We start from the raw sequence: 21,561 nt of genomic DNA on the forward strand, positions 1-21,561 counted from the left end.
CCTTCATAGTACATTAGGGGATTTAATTACATAAAAAACGTTTCCCACCTGACTATAACTCAATTAAAAGAATCTTTTCCCTTCTTCTCTGAGTCATGTTTGCATCATAGCAAAATGTGATTTCAGCCAGACTCTGATTCTAGATCAAGATTTTGTACTAAATGTGATCAGTCCTACGATAAGAAGGAAATAAAGCAGTAAGAGAGCAGCGTGCTGTACCACTTGCGCACAGATGCACCTGAAGTGGGTTTGATAAGTATCCGTAGGTTCACTGGAATGGAGAACTTTTACATAGGCCCTTTCAACATTTTCGTATTAACATTCAAGTTTCAAAAATGAATTATTTATTTACTCATTTGGCATACAGAATATTTGACTATAATGGGAGAAATTTTCTCAAGTCTCTAAGAAAAGTATACATGTTTATTTTATTAATCATTGAATCCACACAGCACATTAGCTACTGAATTGGGGATTTGGAGGCTTTTTTATAGTAAGTGCATTTGCCATAACTGTTTAATGTTCAGACTCTAAATTCTTAATTGAGTTTTGAGTAACAGTCTGTTCCTGTTGTAAATAAATTACAGTCAGCTTGTATGCATATTTAAGAGTTTCTCATTAATCCGTGGTCACGTATGGAAATGTCTTGTAGCCTATGTGTGATAACCATGACGACGGTGAAACTGCAGCAATCATCTTGTGCAACGTGTGTGGGAACTTATGTACTGACTGTGACAGATTCCTTCATCTTCATCGGCGAACCAAAACTCATCAAAGACAGGTGAAGATGGATGTATTTACACGCAGAATGGCATCTGGGACATAAAATATATTCAGTAAATTTTGCAATAAATGTGGGAAAGAGACTTGGTGTGATGGGAAAAAACAGACTTTGATCAGAGACCTGGGTGGAGTTCCCAACAGCCTCATTTACCAACTGTGTAAATCAAACAAGTTGTTTAACTTCTGAGACTCAGTCTCCACACTTAAAAAAGTAGGGCTGTTGTGAAGATTAAAGAGATTGGAAATACCTGAAACTTCATAGAATGCTTAGTAAATAAACGCTGTTTTCATTATTGATTAATTGAATTTTATACTTCCTCTTTCAGAGTGATAAATACATTTTTTTCCTTTTCTTTAATGGCATAACAGGTCTTCAAAGAAGAAGAAGAAGCTATTAAGGTTGACCTTCATGAAGGCTGTGGTAGAACCAAATTGTTCTGGCTGATGGCGCTAGCAGATTCTAAAACAATGAAGGCAATGGTGGAGTTCCGAGAACACACAGGTAAAAGAGGATTTAAGATTGAACCAGGCTGTAAATAAAAGATTGAACCATCCCTACCAATTACGATTAAACTGGATGTTAGTTTATTTAATGTGAATAATTTTGAGTGTATTCTAAGTGATTATGACATTATTGATCACCCTCTATATTTTTGTATTTAGTAGACAATAGTCAGTGTTCTATGGCAAACCATTTAGACTAAAAGTCAGGAAAGCTGGTTTGCTTCTAACTAGCTACATGACCTTGGGCAAGTCATTTTATCCTTAAAACATTTTGATTTTTTTCCTAAAGTCTAGTGTACTCCCAGCTTCAGGGTACACTGAATCTTAAAAATTCTCAATTTTCAGCACCTCTATAGTCTGCCATTTGTCTGAATGACACAAATTTCTGATTTTAGAGTTAGGTGTAAACCTGACAGATTTTTAACTCTAAATATGAGTAACTTTTCATGCTGTAATAAGGGCATGGTCTTTCTTTCTCTCACAGTTGATTTTTTTTCGCCTATAATCCCTCCATGCCATTTATTACATGAATAAGTGTTCTAATGTTTGAACTATCATTGTATTCATAACATAAACTAGCCTTTAAAAAAACATTTTCTGTAGTAAATATTGCTAAATTCAGTTATTTAAATTTTTTGTATCTGTTTAAAAATGACCTTGGTCTGTATTTTTCAAATCTTGTTCTTTTTCCTTTTAGTCTGTCTTTGTTTTGTGGATTCTGTTCCTTATTTGACTATTTTAAACATATTTAATTTCCTTTTCAAATTGTTCTATTATCTTTAGTTCCTTGGGTGAGAATTCTTCTGTTTTTCACTTTACATATTCTCTGATGATAGGTTACTTTTCTCCTCTGCCTTGTAATACTATCATTGTGGAAAGGTACTTAGTGATTTCCCTTTCTTCTGCGTATTTCCATTTAGTTTCTGTTGTTGTATTTTGTCTGATTCCATGCTTTTGTAGTGAGGGGCTACCTAGCTGCTTGACCTACTGTCTTGACTAGAAGCCTGGTCTGTTTCTATTTACTGAAAATGTATAAGTAAATCAGTTAATAATTTATTTGGCTTCACGTAGCTCTTTAGTTTCTTATCCTTTAGTGTGTGTGTGATTATTTACTTTGTAATTAGGGCAGCTTACAACCTTTCAGCTGTAAAACTGCCAGGCTGATTTCTCAGAAATAGCAACTGATAGAAACCTGTTTTGCTTGGTTTTTTTTTTTTTTTTTCCAATTAGCTGTATTGAAATAGGTAGAAAACATATCCTTGAGGATGATTTTTCTTCTTCTGCTTGAACCTAGGCAAACCCACCACAAGTAGCTCGGAAGCATGCCGTTTCTGTGGTTCCAGGAGTGGCACCGAATTATCCGCTGTTGGCAGTGTTTGTTCTGATGCAGATTGCCAGGTGCGTGTAGATGAAGCCCTCACAGTAACCATGTGTTCCCTCATGACACCCTAATGTCATATAAATTAGAGTTTGAGCTCAGCATCACTTTTGTTTTCTAAATTAGTGTATTACCCTTGTGAAGAGTGAAATGCTTTATCAAGGCTGGAGAATGGATCAGATAAGGCTCTCAGGTTAAAATCAGTAGACTGCATTTCCTTTGCCTCTTACATATTTTATTCACTTGTTTCCCTAAAATAAACTTCCAGTATCTGAAAGTTCTTTAGTCCTGAACATCTGTACACATTCCATGCTATCCAAATATGTTTGATTCTTCAATTTAGTTAACAGGAATTGGGATAGTGTTCAGACAGTGAAAGATAGCTATATATTTTTTTTTAAATCCTCGTTTTGGTGAGGGGTAGGTGGTGATAGGATGATTATATGTCAGGAATTTTTTTTTTGCTTCGTGGCTATGCATGATAACATATAGATTGAAAGTGCATTTCACTTTTTAATCAGCATTCCCTTTATGTGGAATGAAATTTTTTAAATCACTTTAAAGAGAAATAGACTTTGTTAATAATTCTAAGTTATATACAAACAAAGAATAAAAATAACAATTTTATTTCACCACAACATGTTTCCTATGGGAAAAATATCTTGGAAAATTAATATAATGGATATAATTACCAGGATGTATGACTTTTTTTGATATTTTCTGTGCCGTTGTAATCCATCCTTCACAGGAGTATGCTAAGATCGCCTGTAGTAAGACGCATCCTTGTGGCCATCCATGTGGAGGCGTTAAAAACGAAGAGCACTGTCTGCCCTGCCTACACGGCTGTGATAAAAGTGCCACGGCCCTGAAGCAGGATGCCGACGACATGTGCATGATCTGCTTCACCGAAGCACTCTCGGCAGCACCGGCCATTCAGGTTGTCTCCGCTTTTAAAGTGTTAAGTGTGTCGAGATTTCTAAACAGGAAATATAAATATACTTGTCAAATAAACAGATGGTTGGATCTTTCTTATACCATTGGGAGAAAATGTCCCACTAATATCCACCAGTGAATTAAAGAGCAGATTCTGTCTCTGCATGTTCTGTCTCCATCTTGTATGCTGAGCTTTAATTCGTGACTTGTGTGAGCCTGTATAATCAGCAGAATGTATGAAATGTTCGTAAGGGAGAAAATAGTAATTAGATTATCCAGTAGTTTCTCCCTTCTTAACTTCCAAAATCCGGCATGGTATTCTGTAGCGTTATGTAACTGATCTCTGCATAATGATATATATCCCTGTATCCATAATGTGTATTAGTAAATTATAGAAGTTATAATTTGCTAAATACGTTTTTTGAAAATTTACTACTTGTTTATATTTTCAGTTCTTGTGACTTCAAGATAATGAATATTCTCAAAAACAAATCTTATATCTTTAAATCAGTAATTTCCTCTTCTTTCTGTGAGATACAGTATTGAGTAATTTTACATTTCTCCCAAACCCAGCTCACACTCTGTAAGGTGGCATTAACATATGAATGGTAAAAAATTGGGAGAAGCTGAAGACCTAGTTCCTTATGTCCCATGACTGGTAGAGAAGTGCTGAAATGTCATTGTACTAAATTTCTAGATTTTTCTCATACCTGCCTTAGGTAGTACTTCCTACATTAATAATCTGCCAGTTACCCAACTGTTTATTCTTATTACATTTGCTTACATTCTTCTGTTTTCTTTACTTAAGCTGGACTGTAGTCACGTATTCCACTTACAGTGCTGTCGACGAGTTTTGGAAAACAGATGGCTTGGTCCAAGGATAACATTTGGATTTATATCTTGTCCCATTTGCAAGGTATGGAAAGAATCAGATATTATCTACTTTCTATTTATTTTCATCTTTATCTTTCATCTTTCAAAATAAACGTGTCAGCATCTCTCGGTGTCCTTTTCAGTCTGCTTTTTACCACCAACCCTCAGTTTCTGCTCTCTTCATCCAGGTGGTACCTGAGAATATGATAAGATCTCTCTATTATAATGCATTTTCAAAACAGTAATTGTCCATTACAAGCTGATTAAATTATACTAGTGCATCAGAAAGTTCATTCAGCTATCACCATGCATTGAAAGGCACACATCACTACTTCCAGACCCTTCGGGAGTTCAGACCATGTGGCATGTCAGTGGGTGACTACCAAAAAGAAGAATGAGCCTGTGGTGCTGGTAGATGTGATACCGGCCATGAAAGAGTGAAACTTGAATTTTAAATACCATTACGACAGATTCTTTTAGAGCTTAGGTAAAATAAGGATAAAATTCTTGACATTTTGACACATTTCTACAAAGATAGTAAGCAAAGTAGCAAGTTGTTTTGGCAGGTAATAATGTTTAACAAAAAGCTTTTGTTTAATAATGGCTTTGCAGACTGGTGTATAAGGTATAACATGGAAATACTTAGCACAATACTTGCTTAGGCTGCGCAGTGTTCAAGAAGATTGTGGTATTTTCTCTCCCTTCTCATTTGGTGTCACAAAGAAAAGCCACATTTAGGAAATGGTACGTGAAAGCGGTTACGGTTTGTTCATTTCTATTACCTGACATTCCGCCTACTCCTAAGGAACCAACACACACACACAGACACAGACAGACACACAGACACACACACACACACACACACACACACACGGATATTTTTAGTAGCAAGGTAACCTTTTATTCCCAGAACACCTAAGGCAGCAAGAGATATATATTTCATACTCAGGGGCATAAAGCTAATACGATGGAATTTTCACGTTCTGTGCCCCACTGGCCCCCACTTTCCCTGCTCTTGGGAAAATATAAGCTTGTGAGGACTTTACAAGATTATTTTTGAATGGCTTTTTATTTAGAAAATGTTTGGTTAGCACAGTGCTTGGCACTTTAGTCACACTGTTTATTGAATTAATAAATCAATGGTTCTGTTAGAGAATGTTCTTTTTCTTTAATTTCAGAACAAAATTAATCATATAGTGTTAAAGGACCTGCTGGATCCAATAAAAGAACTCTATGAGGATGTCAGAAGAAAAGCTCTAATGAGATTGGAATATGAAGGTCTGCATAAGAGCGAAGCTATCACAACTCCTGGTGTGAGATTTTATAACGACCCCGCTGGCTATGCCATGAATAGATACGCATATTATGTCTGCTACAAATGCAGAAAGGTATGCTGTTAATCATAACATGAAATTTTAAGACTTAGAGATTACCGGTGTAAGTTGAATTATTCTAGTCTTAAGTCTAAAGTTAAAAATACAAGTTTGGTACTATGTTTCATATAGAATTTATTGACTTAATTTGTTTAGGGATTTTTTTTTTAACATATACAAAGTGTTTCCAAAACATGAAATATTTCTGTACACAATCTACTTCCTGTCAGTAATAACCTCTTGTTTGCCAAATCCAGTTGGTTCTTAAATAAACTTCTCTTGTTTGACTCTTTTGACCATTCCCTCCTTAAAATTCTTATGCCCTTGGCTTCTAGGACAAGACTCTCTTTGGTATCTTTCTTCCTTTCTGGTCATTTGTCTTTAACTCCCTCACGGAGTTCCGTTTCATTCACCTACTCCTTACATATTTGTTCCCCAGCCCTCCGTTCTTGCCTCATGGTTCCTCCTTCCCTCGGGCGACCTCCTGTCCGCTCTTGCCTCCGCTACCACCTGTGTTGTTCTGACCCTCCAGTAGTTCTGAGATTGAGAAACAAATATCCGACTGCCTACCAGACATTTGAATTTCTCAAAAATACTTCCAAGTCTACATGCCCATTATTGATTACATTTATCGACTTTGACTCACTATCCAGTCTGTTTTAACAAAGTCCTATCAATTTTGCCTCCAAATCTCTTCTGAGTTCTTTTTTCCTTTCTATTACATCTTCAGCAACCCTAATCATTTGCTTTGGTAGTTACAGTGGCCTTCTTCCTGGACTCCTTGTATGGAGCCCTAACCCCTCCCTTTCATGCTTTACACAGACACTTAGAGTTTTACCCGGAGATTATTTTTAGATCTCAGATCTGATTGTCATTGTTGTGCTGAAGCCCATTCCCCTCTCAAGTCTCATCTCCCGATGTGCTGCCATTTGTGCCCTGTGCAACGAAACTCTGAGCAGCTTGCAGTTCCCCAGACCGGGCCATGTTTGCTCACTTGCCACACCCCCACACCAGCACGTGGGCTCCTCTCTTCGTGGAATGTTCTTCTCTGCCTCCTACTCTGCACCTGGCTCTCACCTGCCACCCACCCACACACTCTTACCAGTAGCCAGGTCTGTCTGGTCACACTTCCGGGAGTTAACACTTCAAGCTCTGGACCCCACCTGTAGCTTTACACAGGCCTTTTATAGGCTGCCAGTTTTACACTTTGCAACATCATATGCAAATAAAGTACAACAGAAGTTAACCAACCAGGAACAAGCTTTGTAGAAATAGACTAATCAGGAGTGAGCTCCATGCAAATGAACTACTACAAATGGACCAATCAGCAGTTAGGGAAGTGGACCAATCGGAAGTGAGAGTAATAACCAATCAGGAGTGAAGGAAATAACCAATCAGAAGTGAGCTCAGGGAACCAATAGAATTCTAGATGTAAGTTTGCCACTTTAGAGGCAAAAAGTGAGAGACAGCCTCTGGGCCAGGGAACTGGTCGGTGCTGGGAGGAAAGCAGTGGCCCTGCCTCGGGGTCCTTCCGGTCTTTTTATGGGGCTTCCTGCCTCAGCCTCCCTGCCACCACCACACCACACCATTTGGACGTCTTGCATACATCATCATAGCACTCGTTGCTCTGCGTCACGGTAACTGGTTCTCTTGTCTCTCTGTCCCACTTGGTAAGTTCCATGAGGACAAAGACTGTTTTTTCACTACTCTCTCTCCAGTACTTGGCATTTATTAGACACTAAGCTAATTAGGGAATGAGTAAATGAATGAAGGAATCAATACATGAAAGATGCATAGTCTCCCAAAGTAACAAAAAGAAAATGCAGATAACGAATGAAAGGCTGAGGAGGTAGATGATAGCCAGAAAAGCAGACAGGTGCACACACCCAGGGAAAGCCCTTCAGTGTACATCTGTGAATCGTGTACTGTTACAAATAGTAAAATATTACTTCTGTGCGTCGGACGTACTAAACATCATCAGTGAACATCATGCTACCACACTGGGTGTCAGTCAAATGTCCAGAAAGGCAAGCAGAGAATCTGGAAAAGTGAAAGAGCTGGAATAGGCCAGGACACATGAGATACTTCTGAGGCCTGATTTAGCTGGTAGATGACTGTTTGTAACCTCTGTATTAATGAAGCCTGTCTTTTGACCTGTTTTTCTAGTACAGATAAAAGATTTATATTGACTCATCTTACTTATTCCTAATTATGGACATAGTTTTTTGACTATAAGACATACTGTGTTTGCAGATTGCACCAGTTAGAATTGGCCTAAATAATTTTGTGCCCAGAGGCAAATGCAAATAAATTATTGTGATAATTTCATTTATTCAAGTATCTGTATTGGATACTGTTGAGTTCCTGCATATAATGTAGTTTTATAAGTATGAGCAGTATTCTGAACAGAATTATCAAATTTGCCTTTCCTTTTAAAAAATTTTTATATGATCAAAATGGATTTTTTTCTTTCCCATTACCCTCAGGATTATAATTTTATACTAAAGTTTATTTTAGGCATATTTTTAAAGCAGCAGAAGGGAATATGTTATTTAATATTTCAAAATGAGGAAAACTATTCAAACTTTTTACCCTGAAAAAGCATAGTTTCTCTTTACCATTTAATATCCTATTCTTGATATTTATTTGGAATATTATACATTCTTTTATCTTTTTCTTTGACGGTAAGTACAGTGTTTGAACTTCCTATGGTAAGCGTGAATCCATTCATGCTTTATTCATGAAGTAGCTTTATTTCTTACCCTGCTGTGCCCTGTGGGCAGTAGCGTGGACACCCACTTACCATTGCAAGGGACCGTTTAACAGGCAGTAGTGTTTCCGAAGACCTCTCAAGCTAGCGTCCACTGCACCCATGCTGCTCCACCCACGCAGTGTTTCCTGTTCCTGCTGTGATCTCACTGTGTTCTCTCCCTAGGCGTATTTTGGGGGCGAAGCTCGCTGCGATGCTGAGGCTGGACAAGGGGATGATTATGATCCCAGGGAGCTCATTTGTGGGGCCTGTTCTGATGTGTCCAGGGCTCAGGTGGGCAAAACATTTCATTAGAAAGGACAGTTTAGAAACATTAAACTTACGTTTTTTTAAGTAATAATGTAACTAATATGATGGGGATGGTATAGCAGGTTTTTTTCCCCTGTGTTTTCTGATGTTTGTATAGCAGTGTATAATTTTCCAAATCACTTTGTGCATATTATTTCTTTTGCATTTTATAATTTCATCTCATAAAATAATCAACCATATTTTGACAAGTAATAAATTTACTTCCTTCCTTTTCTTTAACCTACAGTCACAAACTTTTAAGTTTTCCTGTCTTCAATGAAATCTTCACTATGAGTCCATCTATGAGGTTGAGAGATGAAATATTATTAATTTTTTAATTTGGCTAACCAAGAAACGTTCACAAGGAGATTCAGTGGCTTGCTTTTTAAATAATAGTAGTTATGATGGAGCTGAGATTAGAACTTGTGGCTTTGTCCAGACATTTTGGGCAAAGGAACACATTTATTCAATTTTTTTAATGTTATGTATCATCAGGTTTTCAATCAGTTTCAAGAGCTATGTATACTCTCAAAATACGAGCCGTGTATATGACTGTCTTAAGTATAGTTGAAGTAGACTTGACATAATCTTGTGTCTGTTTTCTTTTGCTGTAGATGTGTCCAAAACACGGCACAGACTTTTTGGAATATAAATGCCGCTACTGCTGCTCGGTGGCTGTCTTCTTCTGTTTTGGGACAACACACTTCTGTAACGCTTGTCATGATGACTTTCAGAGAATGACTAGCATTCCTAAGGAAGAACTACCACACTGTCCTGCAGGTATGCTTTTTGTATTTTTGAATATGATTATGATGATATGGTATCTAGTTCTATCTAATGATCACATGAGGACACTTTGTTTCCAGTGGCAGAAATCAGGTTCAAACCATCCTAAAGAAACAAAGGGAATTCCTCGGCCCTTGTAAGGAAGCGTCCTTCTGGGTGAGGTAGAAAGTGAGGTGACCGCGGTGAGTGAAAGGTCCTGAGCTGTAATGAAGCAGATGGCTTGGGGACCGAGAAGGAAGTCAGCTAAGGATTAGTAGCATTTCTGTTCAGCCCTGAAGGGCCATGTGAAGTTTGAAATTATAAACTGATAAGAGAACCATTTAAAGGGATTTTGTGATTTTTTTTTTAAAAGCCTGGAACCAGCATCATAAAGTGGGCGAGTGATTTGATCAGGAATGGCTGGGATTGGCAGCGTAGTGAGTATCAGAAAGCCACGGGGATTAAAGAAGCCATTGAGAATACAGGGGAGATAACTGTGGAGGTAAGGGTGACGGAAAGTGAAGATGAAACCAAAAGGAAGCTGAAAAAGTGGGACGAGATCAGGAGGCTGGTGACGACAGTGAGGCCGAATGCCAGGCTTAACAGAAGGGAGAGAAGCAAAGGAGAGGCAGATGTGACCACAGAAGAGAGTTTTACACAAGATAGATCTGAAATGAGTGCAAATATGTGCAAAAGTACATAAACCACAATGTGCAATGTTGTCAAGGCTGGGAAATGCTCTCATCCGTTGCTAATCAAAGTGCGAATAAGCAGAATCCTATGGTGCCTCTCAAAACTGCAAGTATATCTACCCTTTAACAGTCCCGTTTCTGGGGATATACCTACATATGTGAGGAAAGTAAAAAAGAGCAAATAGACAAGGTTATTCATTGCATCATTGTTTATAATAATACAAATTTGTGAGCATTGCAAGTATCCAGTAGGAGGTTGGTAAAACACTAAATACTCTGCACCATTGAAAAATGAGGGAGACTGAGGATGGAGTTTCTAGGTACTGATGCAGAAAGATCTATAGGAGATACTGTTCAGTGAAAGACCAAGTTACTGAGCAGCGTATATAGTTTGTTGCCTTTTGTAAGAAAGGGAGAAATGACAATATTTACTCGTACTTATTTCTATTTACATTTTAAAAAACACAGGGAAGATACACTGGTGCGATTTGCAGTGGGAGATAGTGATACGCTTTATAGTTTATAACATGAATAATTGCCTTTCTCACAAACCTCTGGTGACCCATCCTGGGGCCACATGCCTGCCATTGTCGGAGGCAGCCCTGACCGCTGCTCTTGTGCCTGTTCGCTGAAACCAGCAGGGGGCTTCTCCCGCTGAGATTCGCTGCCTGCAGTCTGCAACTCACCTTCATGCCTTGGTCTTCCCCTTATATGGAACTTCCCTTATATTCGTCTAGACCAGGCCACCGTTTGTCGTCATTAACAGTAACCATAGCTAACCTTTATTGACTGTTTATACTGTGCCAGGCTAAGAGCTTCATAAACGCTAGCCTTTTATCCCTCATGTTTGCCTTCTTTTACGTGAGAGGAGTTTTTAAAGCTGGAAGAGGTAAATTGAGATCTCATTCGCCATCAATCTGGATAACCTCATTCCATCCAATCTCATCATGCTTTTCTCTCAAGCAAAATCAAAATTTACATTTACTGTTTTGGAAACCAGCGGTAGGAAACTAGTGCATAGTTCTGTTCCTTCCTCTCTGTTAATAAGACTCTGCATTCAAGTGTAAGCCCAGCCTGTGTTCCCTGCACAGAGTAGCTCTTCGCTTATAAAGCAGCAGAAATCCTTTTTAAATGATACGAAACAGGTGACATGAGGCCCATTAACATAACAAATCTTTCAAAACATAGAAAAACACAGGTTTTTTTGCACACTTTTAAGCCTAGTTTGATTATTATCTACAAATATGTATCTTCCCCTAAGTGTTTCTTTCTGGATTATGACATTTTGAATTATTTTACCATTCATGTCTTTCAGTTGAGTAATTTCCATTTTTTACTGATCTCCTTTTAGATAGTTTTTAATGTAACACTAATAATCAGTCTTCCCACTTGACCAGCGTCTGCTTTTCCTTCAGAGAAGATAGAAGGATAACATGGCTTATTTACACTTCAGTTTGTTGTTACTTGGAGGAAAGCGTTCTATATAAAAGTCTTCATATTTTCTTATCCAGAATAATTTTCTGCTAGACTACAGTGAGAGATTTTTGTGACCATCTTGTTCATTGCTCTTTGCATTAAGATGGTATACCTAATTTACCTATTAATAGAAAAAGATCTATAGCTCAGAGTGGTTATCTTTAGGCAGGATGTCGTGGGTAAGGGACCCTATCCCTTCCTGTTATATGTATCTGGTATGTTGAATTTTTAATGGTGAATGTTTTTACTTTTGTACTTAGAAGAAAATAATGTTTTATACTTAACTTTGTATTTGCATAACCGTAGTCAAGTTACTTCTTTGAGTAACTTATCAGTGGTTAGTATTTACCTTAGGTTTGTGTGTATGTGTGTCTGTGTGTGTGCGCTTTTAATTGTATTCTTTTGCCTCCTTCAAAATTTACACAGGTCCCAAAGGCAAACAGTTGGAAGGAACTGAGTGTCCTCTCCATGTTGTTCATCCACCCACCGGGGAAGAGTTTGCTCTGGGTTGTGGCGTGTGCAGAAACGCTCACACTTTTTAGAACACTCAGACTCCTTTGTCTACAAAGAGAAAAGTTGCCTTCATCCCCCAGGCGGATGCGGTGAAGTTTAAACTCTGCTCAGGATAAGGACGGGACCATTTTTACATCCATGAAAACTTACCATTCACAGTGCAAGAAGGATGCCAAATACATGTACATAATTCTTGCTGTGGACAGTTTCCCCATTCTTTCAGTTTATCTTCTTTTGAACCAAGACATCAAATTTGTGAGGTGTTTGCATGTGGCCATTACCGTCATTGGCCTGTGAAACATTGGACATTCATAGATAATTGATAACAAAGAATTGCCATGCCCATGGACTACGAATGATGCTGGCTTTCAAGCAAAAAAGAAAAATAATCATTGTTTATTGTATACTGCCTTTTTGTAATCCTGTACAATTGCATCACGGGTGGGGATAAAAAGAGGAATATTCTGGTTTATTTCCTAGACTGTTATTTAAAAAAAAAATTGTGTTAGGACAGCATATAAATGTAATAAGTATCACACTGTATATAAAGATATCAATGTTTGTCCTGTATAAGAATTACTAAATTACAAATGCAGTTTCATTTAAACTTCTAGGTTAAGTTTGAGCCTGAAATTTTAATGAAGTGCAATACTGAGTGTGCCTCATTATCTTGCAGCTGTAAACATAATGGAATGTACATGTCAATAAACCACTGTACATTTTTATACAGTGATAAAGTCTAACAAGTGTGTAAAGTGTTGCTTGAGAAACAAAATTTAAGTACCTTAATGTAAGGACTAAAACTCTATCCAATTTTCCTTGGAAAGAAATTTGCTAACACAGCACAATCATGACTTTCAGAACTGTTAGGGAAAATAAGAGTAGTAATGAAGTCAGTAAAGTGGAATCTTAATCAAACACTGGATTTATATTCACAAACAGGCATATGCCAGAGATGGAAGAAAACACTTAGGAAATTGACCAACCTCCATCTTATTAACCCCACTTGTTTTAACTTTTCTAACATCAACAAAATCACAAGTCTTTCCTTTATCTATTGTAGACTGTGTGTTTTGGTAGACCTTTTTTACATTTAGCTCATAAAATTGGCAAATTGTTGGTTTATGATGGATCATAAATCAGATGACATTTATTTCATAGAGCTGACATAAGTTTTGACCAGTTCTGTTCTGAAGTCCCCAGTTGAAAATACATAATTTGTCAATATACATTATTTTAATGACATTTGTTAAGCATTTGTGAGAAATTTAAAATAATCTTTGCCTTTAAGGGACTTAAAATATAAACAAAAGATCAAATCTGAGCACAGATAACTATTTAGAGAATCTTATAATAAATTGCATAAAATGTCCAAGCCAAATGCTTCAGGGTTTAGGAAAGATTGTTATCGGTGGTTTCTGGTTTTGTCTTTGTTGTTGGGAAGGTTAGGTCAGAGGCCATTTGAGCTACATCTTGAAGCATAAGTATCATTTCAAGGGCAGACATGTAGAGAAAGGCATGAGGAAAAAGTGTATGTAGAAAATTCTAGAATGTAAAGAACAGTGCAAGTGGTCTAACTTTCCCAGTATTGGAGACCTTACTGGAAGAAAAAAAAAATCTGAAGATCACAAAGATTGATCTCTTTATGATGCAATTCTGTGGATCCACTGTATGTACAAGCACAGGGGATTCCTGAGCAAGGAAGGACTTTGAAACAGTATAGAGGTCCCCCTTCATCTAAATAAGATACATCTGACTATCACTGAAAAAGTCACGAATACACTTTATTTTAAAATCTCTCAAAAGAAGAATATTATATAAACTTCCTTTGTATTCCATGATGGTACCCTAGGGATGCAAGCAATTTTTAATTTCCCCATGTGTCTGAATGTGAGGAGAGTGACTTGTTGTCACTGAGGTCATGTCTGGTGGTCCCACGCCAAGCTGAAAAGGTTGCAGGCAGGACTAGTTCAATTTCCACGATTAATGATTCTGGAAGAAACCTTGATACCTTAAGCAGAAAAAGTTTCTGAAGGCACCTGCAGGTTGATCTCCCCTCGCATCTCTTTCTGACAAGGGGCCAGTTGAGACCACCTATTTGCAAAAGACATTCCAGAATGAACCTTCAAGACAACACAGCCTTTTTCTTCAAAACAGTCATTCTGCCGTGAGGATGTCAGGCCACAGGTATCAGGAAGGAAGGAGGACACTGCTCCGGACAACCTCTCAGCCCCAGCTTCTCCCTCTCTGCACCTGCTTGGAAAGCTCCGCCTCTCCCTCCTTGTCCAGCCCCACCTTTTGCAGTAATGGTGTTCCATGCCCAGGCCAGTGGGAGAACACAGGGCACAGGCTCAGGATTGGCTTTAAATGTTCCCAGAAAACACAAAAGTAGCTCAGAGACAGAAGCAGTTCCCCAATTTACCCCAGGAATACCAGCTGTGATGAGGCCACTTGATGGTATCTGACTTAAACTCATGGGCCGCAGGATTGAGTGACACTAACTTTGAGAATGCCACCCGGATAGGCAGCGTCTTGGACACCTGAGACCTGTAAAGAATCCCATTTTGTCACCATTACTTTGCTGGCAAATTGAGCAGCTCCGGTGTGTAAGTGGGAATGGAGAAGAGAGAGTAATAGAAACTATCGAGATGGCTTGACTGGCGTGAGCCATCTCAAGTCAATATTCTGGTAATAAAAGGGATAAAACAACAAAGTCTTATAATATATTCTCACAATGACTCCAACTTATCTTCCTTTATGAGGAAGCTGTTTTTAGTCATATTCCAAGCATCTCAAAATCAGAGAACTTAAAACAGTTTAGGAATAGGTTCTGACAAAGCACTGAAGGCAGATGGCTTTGGCATGCATTTGACTCAGGCATCCTGTGCACAGAGAAGTTTTAAATGCTATCTATGTGCAGTGTACCAGGCAGGACCCACAAAGCAGGCATGAGAGCAGGTGGCAGGGAAATCTGGAAAGAAACTTTTCCTGTTATGTTTTCAGGCCTAGGAAAAGCCATTTTTCTTAAGCAGTTTTCTGGCCAGACTGTTGAGGTCTAAAAACTCCTTATTCTATCTTAATAAGCTTACTTGAAAAGTTACTTGAAAAAAAAAAGTCAGTTGAAAAGTAGGCAGTTCTCTATTTTCATTCACAACGGTTACTGATTCGCCTTTTTTAGATTTTTCAGTCCAACATCTCTCCCTGGCCACTCGGTCACTGAATTCCACCAGGACGTAGTCACACGTGCTTCTGACGGTAGAGAGATGATGGAACACTGCCTCCTGTTTTCTGGAAAACTGCTAATAGTACTTAACGAGAGCTGAAACCGAAGCCAGAAGACTTGGGTTTGAGTCCCAACTCTGCCTCTGTTTTGGCTGTGTGACCTGGAGTCAGCCGCACAGCCTGACTCAGCCGCAGCTTCTTAGAAATAATAATACCTAATCAAAATCAGTTGAGAAAGTCCTTATAAATTGCTTCATCCCACAATAGAGCATTCGGCGAAAGGGCAGAGTGTAGGAGAGAACATTATTCAACACCTCTTCAACAGCAAGCACTGAATTGTAAACGTTTTATTTAATCCTCCTAGCAGCTCTGCAGGGTAAAATATTCTTAATCTCATTTCAGCAGATGACTTTAAAGGCTTAGAGACCTTAAAGAATTTGTATTAGATTCTAGCTGATCTAATACAGATTTGGCTGAAAAAAAAAAAAACCTGCAATATGAATCCAGATCTTTCTGTGTCTCAAACCCAAACACTTCTTACCCCCATCACGATGTTACTAACTGCATCACCAACTGGTCCAATGAAAAGAAGTAACGTATGAAATGGTAACTGGACACCAGTCACACGGGCAAGATTGCAAAGGGAACAAGAGAGGATTTGCCTTGAGGACTGTGCAGGGTAGATCCGGAGGGGTGGGGCTCCTGGATCCCTCCTGGGTTGGGGGACAGTTAGCTGACAGCCTGCGCTGCTCCACCTGTGGGATCCGCCACAGCACTGAACCCAAAGGCGCACTCTTCCCCTGCAGCCCCTGCCAGAGACAGAACAAGGCAGGGTCCTAGGGCCTGGCTGTTCCTGCCCAAGGAAGGGATCCTTTCCGGGCAATCTTTGCACCAGGACTCAGGCTAGTCGAGGGAGGCATCCTTAGAGCTGTGCTGCAGCCAGAGGCTTTTCCTGCCCAGTACTCCTTCTCCCTGTCCTTTCGGAGACGCCAAACCGGTGTGGCCGTCTGAAGGCTCTCCCTGCCCACTCCTGCTCCCTCACGCCTTGATCTTTCATAGGCACTGCCCCCAACAGATCTCTTGCACATCTAACTTTATCTTGGCATCTGCCTCCTAGAGGACATGTGCCTTCTGACACAGAAGGATAATACATTTTAAATGACTTACGTTTGCTTCATGTCACAAATGATACAAGGTACCTTAGAAAAAAATGCATGGACTATAAAAGAAATACTGAAGGTAGTTACAGTGAAGAAAAATTACGAGAGAAAATAAAAGCCAAGATTAGAGGAGTGTGTCCAGTAAGTAACCATACAGTCTTACACAGTCGCCAGAGAGAAGGCCATCGACTTCGCAATATACGTTCGTCAGCTAACAAAGCAGGGCAAGAGGCATGTTCAGTTGAATTTTCTTAAAAAGAGCACAGCAGGTATTCAAGCCTAGTTTTGAAGGATGGGTAAGTTTTGACCAGCACAAGTGAAAAGGGCATTCCAGGGAGAGTGAGTGGTGGAAACTAAGGCACTGATGTGTTCCTCAGTTCCTCAGCGGAAGTAAGCAGTTTCACTTCATTAATTCATTTAATAAGTGGTTGAGCACCTGTCCAGCATCCACACTTGACAGTACATGCTCATGAGGATGGGAACTGGGTTTGGTTGCTTAGTAACCACGACTTACAACTGGAAGGTGCCTGATGGATGAACCGTACGTGTGGCACTGTGCCAAGGGCTAGGGATGAGATGGTCACAGAACACACATAGAGAACCATGTAAGGAGCACAATGTTATTAAGAACTACAATCAACATTTTCTAAAGGTAAGCGAGAACACCTGTTGAGGGCTTACAGCGGCCAAGCACTGTGCAATGCAAGGGTGTGGCAGGCATAATAACAGCCCCCCACAGTGCCCACATCCTCATCCCCAGCAGACGTGAATATGTCGCCTTGCATGGCAGAAAGGACTTTGCAGATGTGATTAAGGGTACAGACCTTGAGATGGGGAGGTTTTCCTGGATTAACTTGGTGGGCTCAAAAGGATCACAAGAGTCCTAATTTGGGAAAGAGGAGGCGAGGAAGGTCAAAGTCAGAGGAGGTGCGATGAGAGAAGCAGAGCTCAGAGACAGAGACTTGAAGACCCTACACTGTTGGCTTTGAAGATGAAGGAAGAGGCTTTGAGCCAAGGAATGCAGGCAGCCTCAAGAAGTTAGAAAAGACAAGAAAACACATTTTCACCCAGAGCCTCCAGAAGGAATTCAGCAATGTCAAGACCTTGATTTAAGTTGGACTTCAGACCTCCAGAAATGTACAATAATAAAATTATGTGGCTTCAAGCCACTAGGTCTGTGGTAGTAGGAAACAAATACAGTGGACTTGACATGGATTATGACATTTTCATCTTCCACGAATCTCTGAACTCTGATTTTCCCTCTGCAGATGAGGCAACAACTAGCCCGAGGTTTTGCAAAGCATTGGCAACAGGGGGGTAGGATATAGCTCAAGTAGTAGGGTGCATGCTTAGCATGCACAAGGTCCTGGGTTCAACCCCCAGTACCTCCTCTAAAATATAAATAAATAAATAAACAAACAAACAAACAAACCTAATTACTTCCCCCACCACCAAGAATTGGTAGCAAAACACAAAGAATTTAAAATATCTCAATAATTTTCTAAAATTGCTTACACATTGAACTGATAATATTTTGGATATACTCAGTTAAGTAAAATATAGTAGTAAAATTAAATTCATCTGTTCCTTTTTACCTTTTTTTTAAATATGACTTCTAGAAATTTTTAAATTACATATGTGGCTTGCATATGTTTCTAAATAAACAGTTCTGGCCTAGACTCTCATTCTAAACTGTTTGGATTTTATCACCCACTTTTGGATTTTCTGGAACAAGAGCCACGTGCTTCAGGAAGATAAAGCAGGGATGGAGTCACTGCCCCAGGACAAGACCAGTCAGGAAGCTAAGACTGTGGTCTCAGGAAGAATCGATAAAGGTTCTTGTCCGTCTCAAATCAGACTTCTTTCCTTTGAGGCGTCTACAGTCTAACCCTAGTTAGAGTTGAGTTAAAACACAAAGAGATGGCTTAAAATGAAATCGTTTCGTTGGGCTAATTTGTCTGAGAGGGAGATGTATGCTGGAGTAACTCAGAGGAGAAGTGGAGTTTTTGAGACAAGATGCCACGGAGGAGTGTGTCCTCACTTGTGGAGCTGAAGCCAATAGCAATAGTAAGAGCGGTGCAGCTAACTTCCTGGGCATTTGCTCTATGCCTACGACTGACATACACACTTCACATGCATTAACTCATTTAATTCTAATGATATCTCTATGTGGTAGATATAATAATAATAAGGAAGGAAACTGAAGACACAAAGAAATTTAGTAACTTGTCAACGCTCATATATCCTAAAGGCAGAACCAGGATCAAAACCTAACCCATGACTCAGGTCCACACCTTCTCCATCACAATCTGGAGCAGTGCTGACTGAGCAGTGGAGACTTTACGGATCTCAAGTTTGCAAGACCCAAGTAGGTCCTGAGGAGATGAGAGTTCCTCTTCCTGTGGGGAACACCAAACTGGGGGACCTGAAAGGAAAAAGCTTCAGAGAGAGGAGAGGAATTGGGGAAAGAGAAAAAGAGGTCAAAGTATGGGAAAGAACATGTGGGCATCCTTTTTATAAAACCATAAGTCTAGAAAACCCTCCCTTGTATGATTCAGAGGACTGACTAAGGTAGAATTAAAAGTTCTGTTCCTCCCCAACTCAACTGCTCCTTGGAGATCTACCTGACCTCAGAAAAGAACCTCATGCCTCATTCTCACAGTAAGATCTGTGATTGATCTGTCAACTCAGAAGACAGGAAATCAAAAAGAGGCAGTCATCATGCCCACTCATTTTCATGGAGCTCCATCCAAGACGGACCCGTCCCCAGGGGTGATACACCACCCCTGTGTCACCTGGCAGAGTGATGCTCGGTTAGTGGCAGCTATGGAGAAGAAGCCACCCCCAAACCCCGTTCCCAGATACAGGACACGGTGGGACCAAATTCCATGATCACCCTCCAGTTAAAAGGAAGTATCATTTGAGACCTGAGGAGGAGGATTTCCAAGTCAAGTTTGCACTGATAAGGAGTTTTGGTTGCAAGCAGAAGAAAGCAAATTCAAAATAACTTCAGCAAGCAAGAAAAAATGCAGTCGCTGGGAGACCTCTGAGTCTCGAGACTCGAGTAGAACCAGGGCTGTGGCTGGGGCTTCGTATCTCCTCTAGATCCTCTCTCTGCGTGTCTTCTGCACTTCTTCCTTAGCACTGCAGAGCACCTTTCTCTGCTTTCCAGACCACGTGGTAGAAAGTGACCACCTACAGCCCCTGGGTTTCTGTGTTACAAGTCCAAACGCCCAAGGAAGGGACTACTCTCCTTCTGTATTAATTCCAAACTCCTAGGGGAAAGGACTGTCTTAGCTTGAATGATGTGTCCATTTCTGGACCAATCCATCCCGTTCACCTCTTAGGATCCTCCCTCCCCTGCAACATTTAACTGCCCATCTACTCCCCATGACAGATTTATTTTAGTTACAACATGGCTCAAGTCCAGGACATCACACTATGTAATACAAACATAAGCCCTGCCCTGTCATGTTCTTTCCTTCTTCTAAGAAACATTTACCAAGCCAGGAACTGTTCTAGGAGCCTAGGATCTGGGAACAAACCAGACTAAGACTCACGTTTTCATGGTGCTTACATCCCAACTGGGACGTTACAAACAACAGACATAACAGTATATAACACACTAGGAGGTGATATGTGCTGTATGAGAAAGGAAAAAGAGGTCAAGGGGGCTCCAGAGTGTTATAGTCACTGTTTTGTTCTGGTTTTGTTTATTTTTTGGTTTTGGTAGTACATTGTTGAATTTGATTAACTGATATTTCTTTTTGAATTTTTGCACCTATTTTCATACGGGAAATGAGGCGACAGTTTTCTTTTCTTTTCCATATTTGGTCTGGGAATCACGGTTTCACTAGCGTCATAAAATGACCTGGGCAGCTTCTCCTCTTCATCCTTTCTCTCAAACAACTTGTAGAAGAAAGGATTAACTCTTACTTGAAGTGTGGCAGGGCCCACCTGTAATTCCATCTGGGCCTAGGGTTATTTGGGAGGAAAAGGCTTTGCTGTTTACCTCAATGCTTATTGATCTATTCAAATTCTTTACTTTTTCCTGCCAATGTTGGCATTTTAGATTTTTCTAGGACTTTATTCATTGCGTCTAGGCTTTCTACTTCATTAGTCAATAATTTGCAACAAACTTTATTCAAAATATCTGTAGTGGCTATATTTTCCTCCCTTTTTAAATTCTGTATTTTGTCAACTTGCAACTTTTCTTTCTTTTTTTTAATCAACCTGATCAGAGTCTGACCAACCTACCTTATTCACTTTTATTTGAACCAGCTTTTGTTTTTGACAAAATCTTCCCTATTTATTGTTTTCCTATTTTATTGATCCTGGCCCTTCTCTGCTGCTTATCTACTACGATATGACAAACCACTCAACACTTACTGGACTGAAACAGGTGCTCGTTATTGTCTCTCGGGGTTCGCTGAGCGATGCTCCATGAGGCTTTGTTTTCTCACGACGTGGTAACTGGGTCTTCTGACACTCTGTGCTAAGTGGAAGCTTCCCAAGAGACCCAAATAAAAGCTGTAAGGTTCTTACAACGTAGCCTCAGAAGTTTTAAAACGCCACTTCCGCCTCATGCTAATGGTGAAACAAATCATCAAGGCAAGACCGGGTTCAAGGGCAAGGAAACTGACAATGTGAGAAGCAGCATTTGACCATGAGAAAGGGAAGCTTAAGTGGCAGCCACCTTGTAAACGACATTATATTATCCTTCGTGATGTTCTGAATTTTCTTTTCTGATGTGCTGCTTTTCTTTTTATTTTGATTTATTGAGTTAAATATTTGGCTTTCATTGATTATACTTGTTTCTGGGTAACTATAT

The 21,561-nt window shown here is 39.6% G+C and overlaps 1 protein-coding gene across 12 annotated transcripts in view; it reads left to right on the plus strand.

Moving 5' to 3' along the window:
* The window catches only part of MYCBP2 (MYC binding protein 2), a 226,062-nt gene extending 212,971 nt beyond the window's left edge, over positions 1-13,091 (plus strand). For 11 of the 12 annotated variants that reach the window (XM_032496837.1, XM_032496841.1, XM_032496840.1 and 8 more), the window contains 9 exons: positions 653-781; positions 1,153-1,285; positions 2,582-2,685; positions 3,414-3,602; positions 4,407-4,514; positions 5,650-5,859; positions 8,780-8,887; positions 9,517-9,682; positions 12,262-13,091. In XM_032496837.1, the coding sequence (XP_032352728.1) occupies positions 653-781; positions 1,153-1,285; positions 2,582-2,685; positions 3,414-3,602; positions 4,407-4,514; positions 5,650-5,859; positions 8,780-8,887; positions 9,517-9,682; positions 12,262-12,377 (1,263 nt within the window). In that variant the 3' untranslated portion in view covers positions 12,378-13,091. The remainder of the gene's footprint in view (positions 1-652; positions 782-1,152; positions 1,286-2,581; positions 2,686-3,413; positions 3,603-4,406; positions 4,515-5,649; positions 5,860-8,779; positions 8,888-9,516; positions 9,683-12,261) is intronic. The other variant, XM_032496842.1, reaches the window with a different exon arrangement.
* The last annotated feature ends 8,470 nt before the right edge of the window (positions 13,092-21,561 follow it).

Source organism: Camelus ferus, chromosome 14 (assembly GCF_009834535.1).
Source record: "Camelus ferus isolate YT-003-E chromosome 14, BCGSAC_Cfer_1.0, whole genome shotgun sequence".
NCBI lineage: Eukaryota > Metazoa > Chordata > Mammalia > Artiodactyla > Camelidae > Camelus > Camelus ferus.